The sequence below is a fragment of the Arvicola amphibius genome, chromosome 8 (assembly GCF_903992535.2).
Source record: "Arvicola amphibius chromosome 8, mArvAmp1.2, whole genome shotgun sequence".
NCBI classification, from domain to species: Eukaryota; Metazoa; Chordata; class Mammalia; order Rodentia; family Cricetidae; genus Arvicola; species Arvicola amphibius.
The window spans coordinates 65,834,705-65,845,655 of record NC_052054.1 but is presented as its reverse complement, the minus strand read 5'-3'; the positions used below and the strand labels follow the sequence as shown (position 1 = coordinate 65,845,655).

The following is a 10,951-nucleotide window of genomic DNA, read 5'->3' as shown; positions in this document are numbered from 1 at the left end:
TCAGGCAAATACCTACTCAGCCCCAGGGTCCTGTGTCTGTATGTCACTGTGTAATATATACACATGTGCTATGTGGCCATGTAAGTCTCTATAAATGTGCTAAGCCCCTTTAAAAGCAAGCTATGCCCATTTCTCTCTCTTCATCTACTCTACCCCTCCTGTCTCCAGAGGCTAGTCTCTTCCACCTCCCCTCCCCACTTTTCCATTCCCTTCCTGCAATAAAAACCCTCCAAGTGAGCCTTGTGGCAAGATGGCATCTCTGTCACACATACATCCTGTTTTTAAAACTATAGAGATATTATTGTAATGTAATAATATATTATTGAGATATTCAGAGTAAAATTGTTTAACACTTTCTACCCACATATTCATACATACACGTGATAATGAAAAAAGGTCATGAGTTTGAAGGAGAGTGGAGAAGAATCTATGGAAATGTATTTAGAAATGAAAGGGAAGAGGAAAATGTTGTAATTATATTAGAATCTTGAAAAGAAAAATAAGCAAAGAAAAACACAAAACAAAAAACTTTCTTTATTCCTCTTTTCTTTTCTCACTTTATCTGTTGGTCACTGACAAAGCACTTCCCTTATTTATAAAAGAATCAACAGAATCAGAGTCCCCAAAGTTCTCAGAATTTCCTAGAGACTGGTTATGTCTGCACAATGGTTGTGCACTTGAGACAGATTTTGTTATGTGAAATTTCTGAATCCACCCTTCTTCCATGGAATTCAGAGTCTAGATCTTCCCAGACTGATAGATACCAGGGTAGGTTCTCAGGAGGGACTTTTCTGCCTGAAAGCTGAAAGGTTCACCTGCCCCTGTCTTGGTGTCAGGATGCACAGCTGGGCATAGGTCACATCATTTGAATCATCTGTTGTATCAGCCTGCAGTGTGAAAGCATAAAAGAAGGTTTATATTGGGAACTGGGAGCCTGGGAGACTAAAGATATCAGGACCCACCTGCTCAACTAGCACTTTGCCTCCTTTTCCCTGTGTGTTATTTGAGTCCGGTAATTCCTTTGGCATGAGGGAAGAAGAGGTGGCCTCTGCCCTTCTGAGTCTGCAGGGTTTCACTTGGGCATACAAGTCTTTGGAGGAGTCTTTTTCATGTATTCTCTGCAAATGAGAGACAGTGAGACAGAGGAAATCATTATGACTCACCAGAGGTTCTCCTTTCATACTTCCTCAGGGTGCATGAGTGATATTTCAGACATTTACATAAAACTATGAAATGATTGCTGATGTGGTCTTCTGGGACTTCCAGAGGACTTGGGGTATTTGTTAATTTCCTCCATGCACTTCTGACATATTATTCTGACACTTTGATTTCCTTGCCAATGCCTCATATTTTAAAAAGACTATTTCCCTGCCCCCAGGACACTTGAATCTGCCGTGTACATTTCCCAGATTGACTGTTGGAAGAGAGCCGCTTGTTGGTTCCCGGCCACCTGGCTAGCTTAGACCCAAAATAATCACACAGAAACTGCATCAACTAAATCACTGCTTGGCCCACTAGTGCTAGCTTCCCACCAGCTAACTCCAATATTAATTTAACCCAGTTCTACTAATCTGTATATCACCATGCAGCTGTGGCCCACTGGGTAAAGTTTCCAGTGTCTATCTCCAGCAGCTCCATGGTTTCTCTCTCACTCTGCCTTTCTCTTCCAATGCTATAGGCCAACCCAGTTCTTTATTCATTAACCAATGAAAGCAACAAATAGACAGAAGGACCTCCCACACCAATGTGCCAGTTCATCACAGATTTGTATGAACCTCTTAACTCAAGCTTCACCTTAGAAGGCTTCTTTCCAGCCCCTTAAATTGACACTGACCATCACACAACCTCAGCATGCATCCTCTAACTCATTTCCCTCACACACTTTGCACTGCTCAGTCCATGTGTTTGCCTCCGTATTATCTCCCTTCCAGAGCTTGTTCCAATGGGTAGGAAGACCTGTGCCATGCTACATCTGCAGCCCTTACATGAAGCATGGTCTAGGGGGAGTCCAGGAACTAGAGAGATGAGTCAAGCAAAAGAATGTGTGCTATTTAAACATGAGCACCTGACTTTGATCCCCAGTGCTCACATAAAAAATCCAAACAAGAATGCACATGCCTGGGACTTAGGGGACACTGAGGTAGAGACTGGTGTGAAGGGTTCAATGGCACCAGTTCACCCAAAGAGACAGCTCCAGGTTCATTACGAGAGCTGGTCACAGAAGATGAGTTGTAGAAAACTAGAAAAAGAAATCAGATGTTGGCCCCTCTTTCTGCCTGTACTTACACAAACGTGCCTATACATTCCCATTTACGTGGTTCTCATTTACTTGTGTTTCCTATTAATTTGCTTCTTAGTTTTATAACTACAGATTAAACTCAAGGCTCTATACATCTGAAGTTGTCAAATCAATAGTGAACGACAATATCTGATCATCATATTATCATAAGTTCTTAGCATTGTTGATAAACAAGAGTCTCACCAGAACATCCAGCTCCATGCTGTCTGCATGCTGTGTGACTTTCACAGTAGCATCTGTTATAACAAAACATGCAGGTCTTCTTCTGTCCAGATTCCCATTACATCTCACTTTCCCAGACCCCCTCCCTATCCCAGCTAGGGAAACAGAAGATGTAGTGAGGTAGGAGTGCATAGAGAGGATTTAGTGTCCCAGATGCTCCACCACTCCTGTGATGGTGAAACCTCAGGTATCTCCCTCCCGTGCCCTTTTCCTCTTACACAAGACTTCTTCCTGGATGGCAGGAGCTGGTTTGGAGCTGGGGAAACAAGAGGGTGTCAAGTGGCAGAAAGGAAAGTCAAACGGATAGAGTCTATGTTTCTGAGCATCATTTACCTCTTCTGGTGGCTTTTGTCCCTGGTCACTGAATCTGTAGGATGTTGCAAATGAGTCTCTGTCTGGACTGCAAGAGAGAAAGTCCCTCAATGGGGAGACTAGAATCCCTTACCTAGCACATTCAGAAAAAGATGGGACCTTTATGACTCATTGTGTATGTATTAAAATCTCCCAGGAGATGGAAAAGTCCATACAATACAGAACATTGTATTTGTTTTCCAGATGATGTTTTGCAATCAGCATCTGCAGAAGTGTTTCTAGGCTGACATGTCCCAGACTGACCTTAATTTGGGAGTCAGTGCCCTGAGCTCCTGCTTGGATACTCCACAGTGGGACCTGCTAACTGCCAAGACCCAGGCCTCCCACACCCTACTCACCTCCCTTCCTGTCTTTGTTCTGATGCCTGAGTCTGAGGAGAAGGAAGATGGTGAGGAAGAAGAGCAGTAGAAAGAAGGCCACAGAGACGCCAATCACAGCCTTTTGGTATCTTGCCGGTCCTAGGAGACAGGTAACATCATGAATGAAGAATTGTGAATAAGAAGTTACTGTGTGAGGCTGAAGAGGCAATCATAGAGCCTGAATGGGTCTGCACTAGACCCTCTGCATATAAGTTATTATTGTTGGTTGGTTTGCTTTTGGGGGGAGTTTATGACAGTGGTGGTGAAGGGTATATTACACTTTTGCCTGCACTTGGGACACATTCTTCCTGCTGGATGACCTCACCCAACATTGATCAGGTTTCTGCCTGATGTTATAGTATTCTTTTGTGCCATTTTCAACTAATGTGCCTGTGTGGCCTACTCTTTCCTGGGGCATATGGTGCAGGGGTAGTGTATCTGAAGGAGACTGGATGTGTGAGGTGAGATGTGAATGAGTGTAGGGAAGGAATGCTGCAATCGGGATGTATTGTATAAAAGAAGAATAAATAAATAAAAAGAGAATTGACTATGTGGTTGCTCCATGTTAGGTGTTTGTTACTTGCTATCATTCTCACAGTCATGTAACCTGGGACCACCTCTGAGCACTTTCAGTCAGTTTTCCTGCCACAGATCACCCTGAACGGTGGTGCATAGGTGAAGATTGAACCCAGGTAATCCGGCCTTTCACCATATTCCCTATCCTGGAGCTAAACCTCATTAACTGGAAGGAAGGATCCTGAATGTCCTACCCTATACCTGTACCATACTCCTAGACAATGTCATCAACACAATGGCAGATGGAGCAGAATCACTGCAGAACAGAATTATAGGATCGTTTTCTGTAAGTAGATGAAACAGATAAGATCATCATTGAAAGAAACTTAATGTATGTGTCAGGGTCTCCCATTTACACTTGTAGAAACTGAGAATCACATAAGAGAAGGGCTAGTATGTGTCAACCCCTCTAAACAAGAATTTACAAACTGCATAACTAGCTTGATATCCCCAGAACCCACCCTGCAAAAGAGTTGTTGCTTAGACCTCAGTAGTCAGACACAACAGGAATGAAGATCTGTTTTTCATGACCTAACACAATTGGATGGGGAAATTCTGGGGAATTGTCACCTGCTATCATTTTCTGGGCTTCACTCTAGGACAGGTCAATGATATCACTCTCTATCAATATATCTCTTCTGCAGCCTAGCTTCTGAGCCTCTGGTTTCAAGGAACCATTTAAGAATCACCTAGTAGCTTTGTCATCACCCAAGCTGATAAATTAATGAAGATGCATGGGGACAGAGAGTGAGCACATATTCAGTGTGAAACAACTTCCCTAGTCAGGAAAATCTAAAACCTCTATGGAAATGGAATTGTGGACACAAGGGGACTGTGGGAAATTTGTAGGGGGAATGATGAGTGGAAGGATGCTCTATCATCTCATCTCTTATCAGTCTTCTACCTATACTGCAACATCTCCAGAACCTTCCAGTTTACTACCTGAAATCTTCTGGGACTCGCATGCAGAAGGTGAGATGATGACTAATTGAGAAAGAACAGTTTGTTTCTAAATCTCTACCTAGGTCAATTATCTTGTCTTAATTGAGCTCAAAGAGGTCTGGGTTATCTCACCTGAGACGATGATCTCCACAGGGACACTGGGGTATGACAACAGGTAAGGGGATGAGCTTTGGGAACCAAAGCATACATAGGAACCCCCAAGAGCCGAGGTCACAGAACTTATGGAGAATTCTGCCTGATTTTGTAAATCCTGAAACTGTAATTTTTGATGCAAATAGGGATGGGCTGCACCTTCCTTGAACAGAAGGAAAGTATCCACGGGGGCTGATGATTGACACAGCAGGGTCACATTCTCTCCTAAGGAAACATTAGTGCCTGGATGCACAGAGAGATTTGGTGTAACAGCAGGGTACCCTAAAGGGAAGAAAATTAGTGAGTGAAGGAGACTGCAGCCATTGCTCTGAGGCCCCTTTTTAGAACCTAGTCTCTCTATATTTTAACAGACTGTGCACTCCCTTGTACCTGGACCTATTTCTCTGTGAGATATTCATCATCATGTTGATGATGAATCCCAGGGCTCTTTCCAGCTTAACCTGTGCCAAGATAGGTCCCAACTGAATGCACTAAAATCCTCACCTGTGACAAGGATGTCCAGAGGGTCACTGGGGGCTGACCACTCAGAGGAGGAACTGTGTGCACCAAGGCATCTATACTGACCACCAATGGAGGAATTCACAGAGCCTAAGGTGAAATTGGCATGAAAATGTCCATCCTGAGACTGATGGACAGAGACCAGGGTGAGGCCACTTTCCCCCTTCTTAAACAGAGCAAATCTATCATAACTTATCTCAGAGGAACACTTGAGGATCAGGTTCTCTCCAGGGGCCAGGATAGGGCCTTTATGGGTCAGCAGGGAGGGCTTCTTTGACAGTCCTGTAAGCAGGAGACTCAGAAAGCCATACACCTGGATCTTTCTATACATTCCACATCCCATCCTGCCCTGACAGTGCCATGGCCATTCATACTCTGGGCCTTAGTACTCAACAGTTTCTTTTAGCTGTAATGGCTTTAAACCTTCCTTGAGGCAGAACAACATATGTCAAAGAGTTTCTGGTGCCAAACAGTTGAGTAAATGAGACCTCCTCACCTGAGACATGTATCTCCAAAGGGTCACTGGCCTCTGACCACACATGCGGGGAATTTGTATAGTATCCATAACATCTGAAGGGCCCACTCTTGCTGGATGCCACGGTGATCTCAGGAAACAGAGCTAGGGACTGTCCAGTGTGTATAAACTGTGCCTTTTGGGGACTGGAGAAATTTTGATCTGCCCCAGTCAAAGTGAACCAATCATATCCTTTAGATGAGACACATTTAAGGGTCACTTTCCCACCTGAGGTCACCACAGGGCTGGGCAAAGCTGACAGAGTAGGTTTACCATGGTGAACACCTAGGAGAGGAAGAGGCAGCCTGTTTAATGAAATACAGCCCGTAATGTGTCCAGCAGATAAACTGAGGAAGCACACCTATGGAAGATTATTTCCTGAGGACAGAGGCAAAGACTGTGACACTCAGTAACCTCTGACCTGTCACCACCAGCTCCAGGGTATCACTGCGCTCTGTCCAGCCAGCATAATTGTATGAGTAACAGTTGTATCGCCCTGCATTCAGTCTTGTCACAGATGGGATGGAGAATTGTGCCTTATTGTTGTGGTCTGTTTGGGTTTGTGTGTAACTGGGTTCTGGGCTTCCTTCTTTATATATCACATACATAAGGCTTTCTAGGGTGCCCTCACACCAGATGGTAACAGGACTTTCTGAGGTGATCAGAGAGCCTGGATGAGCCCAGATAGTGGGTTTGTGAAGAGTTCCTGAAAAGAAACAAGAAAAATAGGAACATTTTTAGGACAGTTGCACATAAAAGGTCACAATTGTAAATGACATTTAAGCTGATCTATACCAGCATAAAGACCTGACTTGTCCCTTGACTCATTAGGTCCACTGTTATAATCCAGACAGATCTCTGGACCTCAAGTCGCACATTCTATGATGCCAGATTGAATTGTCCTGCCTCTTGATCACCCACCCCATACATATGAGCTCCTTTCCTGGGATCCTAGGTCTCTTGTAATATTCAAAGGAAAGGCTAGAGCTTACTTACCTGAGACCAGGAGCTCTAGTTCATTACTAGGAGCTGACCACAGCTGAGAGCTACTCCAGTAATAGCCATAGCATGTAAATCTCCACCTCTCATTGTGAGTCACAGGACCCACTGTGAAATAAGCTTCTAATCGCTTAGGGTATGTATCACGTGAGGACACAAGCCTGGAGAACTTCTCATTATCCTTCACTAGAATGAAGCTGGTATATGCCTGTTGTGAGACACACTGAAGAGTCACATGCCCTCCTGAGGTCACCACAGGGCTCGACACAGCTGACAGGGTCACTTTGCTAGAATAGACACCTAGAAGTAAAGATAAAGCCTGTTAAGGAAAGCCAGAAGGTAAACATTGCCCCCTTCTGGGAATTGAGGAGGAGACACCACAGTGAGAATTCCTAGGGATGCAGAAGTGCCCTCTCACCTGTCACCACCAGCTCCAGCATGTCACTGCGTTCTGACCACCCCACTGAATTGTAAGAGTAACAGCGATATTTTCCTGCATGATGCTTTTCCATGGATGCTATTGAGAACATAGCCTTGTTACCAGGATCTTTTGGAGTTTGACTTTCCCAGGGTGCTGGGCTTCCTTCTTTATAGAGGAAATACATTGGTTGATTACCCTTGGTCCCCTCACACAAGATGGTCACGTTATTTCCTGAGGCAATCACAGATCCTGGCTCAGCCCTCAAAGTGGGTTTCTTAAGTTTTCCTACAAGAAAGTAGCATATAAGGATGTGGGGATAATCAAACAGTTTCAGAGTAAAGATCAAACTTGCTCCTGATCTTGAATTTTACCCTTAAATAGAAAAAGAACCAATAATGTCATGGGAAGACACATTATTCTCTGGACCCTTCCAGGCTCCATTCTTATTATGCCCTCCCCTCATTGTCTGTACAGTGACTCTCAAGGTCTGCTTACTGTGTCAACTGACTCAGGAACTCTAGAATCCTCAAACTATTCACACATCATGATCTCCACTGGGACCCTGTGTCTAGCAGAATATGATTCCACAGAAATCATATTCAGGGGTGCCCTCACCTGAGATCAGAAGTTCCAAAAGGTCACTCCCTTCTGACCACACTTGAGGATTACTTGTGTAATAGCCATAGCATCTGAACCTCCACCTTTGGCTGAAGGCCATTGGTCTCACTTGGAACTTGGCAAGGAACAACCTTGTGTGTTTATCTTGTGAAGTTCGATGGATTGAGGACTTCTGATCATTCTTAGTTAAAAGGAACCAGTTGTATGAATGATTTGAGGTACAAGAGAGGGTCACAGTCATTCCTACAGTCACAACAGGGTCTTGCAATATCAACAGTTTGGGTTTGTTGTAGACTCCTAAAAGAAATACACACCGAAAATTAAAGGGGACTACACAGTCTAAATTGTCTCCCATGGCTTTCCTTCTACGGGAAATAGTGCTACAGCAGTCGTTACTTGAGAGTGACTTCTGGGGAAAAGATTTTTGAGTGTCTCTCACCTGTCACCACCAACTCTAAGGTGTCACTGCGTTCTGTCCATCCAGTAATGGTGTAAGAGTAGCAGTGATATCTCCCTGTATTCAATTCTGTCATAGATGAAATGGTGAGTTTTGCCTTATTGTTGTAGACTATTTGGTTCTGTTGGTCCCAAGGTTCTGGGTTTCCATCTTTATATATCAAATAGATTAGGGTTGGTAGGGTTGCCTCACACCAGATGGTAACATAACTCCCTGAGGTGATCACAGAGCCTGGCTCAGCCCATATGGTGGGCTTGTGAAGGGTCCCTGTAAAGAAGTAGGAAGAAAGATGGTGCATCTGTCACTAAAATGTTACAGAGAAAGTCACAATTGTCCCTGACACATAAGCTGATTTGCAAGAGCAGAGGTACACATAAAGACCACACATTGCCATGGATCTTAAATTTCACTATGAGTATCACCCATGGTTTCTGCACCTCAAGACCAGCTCCATCACAAATTCTGTGACAGACACTGAGTTTAGTAGCCCTGGTTGTCAATCACCCAGCACAAATCAGGTATTTTCCAGGAACCCAGTGTCAGTTGCAATTATACTCAAAAGAACATAATGCACTTCCTTACCTGATACCAGGAGCTCCAGTTGGTTACTGGACACCGACCACAGCTGAGGGCTGCTCAAGGAATAACCATAGCATGTGAACCTCCACCTCTGGTTGGGGGTCACAGGACCCACTGAGAACAGGGCTCCAAATTGGTCAGAGTATATTTTCTGTAAGGGCTCAGGACTCGAGAACTTCTCGCCATCCTTCATTAGAATGGACATGTTATATGGCTCTTTTGACACACACTGAAGGGTCACATGTTCTCCTGCAGTCACCACAGGGCTGGGAATGGCTGACAGAGTGAGTCTGCTGGTGTAAACTCCTAGGAGAGCAGAGAAAGCCTGTTAGGTGAACTTACATGAGAAACATAATTTCCCTCTTCTCATATTTGAGAAAGGAACCCCCAGTCAACATATTCCTTTCCTTAAGGCAAATCCAGGGGCTGAGGGAGGGTTCTGTTACCTGTCACCACCAGCTCCAGGATGTCACTGTTTTCTGATGTGCCACTGGTGCTTGCATAAGAACACCAATATTGGCCTGAATTGTGCCATTGAACCAAAGAGATAGAAAAAATGGCCTTATTCTCAGTTTCTAGAAGGGCTGTTGGTATCAGGTAGTCTTGACTTCCTAGTTTGTAGAGATGATATTCTTTGGCCTCTGAGGGCCCTTCACAGAAGAATGCCACCTGGTTCCCCGTGGTTACCACATTTCCTGGCACTGCTCTCAGTGTAGGTTTAGAGAGAAACCCTGAAAGAAATTCCCCAGAACACCCCTTCTGGTATAAGCTTTCAAACCCAGGACCTTTCAGGTATCCCCAACATCAGGCCAAACCTGCAGTTCTTTTTCTCGTCTGTTCATGAGTGATATGCTATCCCACCTATCGATGTCCAAACTGGGACAGATTAGAAGACACTCACCTGCCAATACTGGATTCCTGAGGTCCTGATTCAGTTCTGAAAGAGAGTTACCTGTGAGTGTTCATACTGAAACATGAGCACGACCTCCATTTTCCAGTGTCTTCTGGAACTGCTGAGACATCTTGAACACTCAAATCATGATTATGAGGTAGATTCCCTCTCAGAGAATATTTCACCCCCCCCCCCAATGTGGCATCTCACCAAGAAACAGCAGCATTATCAGAAATGGGTTCATGGCATCTTCCAGTTGGCACAAGTTTGTAGATAGATGATCTCCTTTCCAAACACACAAACACAAAATGTGTGTCCTATGCAAGCTGATATCTGTTTCCTGTCATGAGTATGTCATACTGGCAGCCCCTGAAAAAGAGGAAATCTTCTATCCAGCTGCTTGACCCTTTTCTCCCTGGGCTATGATGGGTTGGGCTAAAGATTTTGTGGCTTCTGACTCTTGTGGTTCTTTAGTTTTTGTTTTTGTTTGTGTTTCTGAGACAGAACCTCTTAAACCTCATGCAGGTCTAAGATTCCTCCTTCTCCCTCGGCATTCTGTATACTAGTGTTACAAGCTTAAGTCTGACTGTGGTCTCTTCCTGCAGAACATCTCCACTGTAACCATCTACATCTGCTTAAATGTTCTCAGTCACCACAGAACAGGACTTAACACAAAATAAGCCTGATGGTTTTCTGACCTAGCACCTTCACTTGAGGGATATGGTGGTTGTTCTTTTTCTCGTAGCTCTTGGTTCTCCTTTACTCCTTCATACAGACCAATCTCGTGGTCAATTTCCTGGCTTGTATGGAAGATGCTTTAGGATACTCTATGAACATTACCTAAGGGTACAAGAGCAATGCCTAAACAGGCCACATGAAACAATGGTAACAGAAACAAAGACAAGACTCCATGCAATTGTAGCTGGTGAAACAATGAGTTACTTTAGGGCTCTGTAGAAAAATATCTACAATCTTGGAATTTTTGTGGGATTTTTTGTTTATTTGATTGTTTGTTTAGACAGGGTCTTA

General features: G+C 44.1%; 1 protein-coding gene across 12 annotated transcripts; it reads right to left on the bottom strand.

Moving 5' to 3' along the window:
- Nucleotides 1–518: 518 nt before the first annotated feature.
- LOC119820320 (leukocyte immunoglobulin-like receptor subfamily B member 3) lies at nucleotides 519–10,301 on the bottom strand. Of its 12 annotated transcripts, none has more exons than XM_038338495.2 (18): nucleotides 10,133–10,301; nucleotides 9,932–9,967; nucleotides 9,477–9,761; nucleotides 9,034–9,336; nucleotides 8,434–8,718; nucleotides 7,992–8,291; nucleotides 7,374–7,661; nucleotides 6,953–7,255; nucleotides 6,378–6,662; nucleotides 5,939–6,241; nucleotides 5,428–5,724; nucleotides 4,903–5,205; nucleotides 3,232–3,351; nucleotides 2,855–2,921; nucleotides 2,740–2,777; nucleotides 2,483–2,535; nucleotides 963–1,118; nucleotides 519–887 (listed from the first exon to the last, which is right to left on the bottom strand). In XM_038338495.2, the coding sequence occupies exons 1-18, from the start codon at nucleotides 10,164–10,166 to the stop codon at nucleotides 777–779; spliced, it is 3,567 nt and encodes a 1,188-aa protein (XP_038194423.1). In that variant the 5' UTR covers nucleotides 10,167–10,301; the 3' UTR covers nucleotides 519–776. The 12 variants fall into 12 exon arrangements, 10 of the variants coding, with proteins under 10 accessions (XP_038194423.1, XP_038194426.1, XP_038194425.1 ...); XM_038338498.2 differs by having other exon boundaries at nucleotides 5,428–5,532; XM_038338497.2 differs by having other exon boundaries at nucleotides 9,477–9,641.
- Between the last annotated feature and the right edge of the window lie 650 nt (nucleotides 10,302–10,951).

Bases quoted from the DNA above. Each gene is read 5' to 3' on its own strand.
- LOC119820320 (XM_038338495.2), bottom strand. From the start codon at position 10,166: ATGAACCCATTTCTGATAATGCTGCTGTTTCTTG. The intron at 9,762-9,931 runs GTGAGTGTCTTC...AATTTCTTTCAG, and splicing joins CAGGAATCCAGTATTGGCAG to GGTTTCTCTCTAAACCTACA. The intron at 2,922-3,231 runs GTGAGTAGGGTG...TCTCTCTTGCAG, and splicing joins GAACAAAGACAGGAAGGGAG to TCCAGACAGAGACTCATTTG.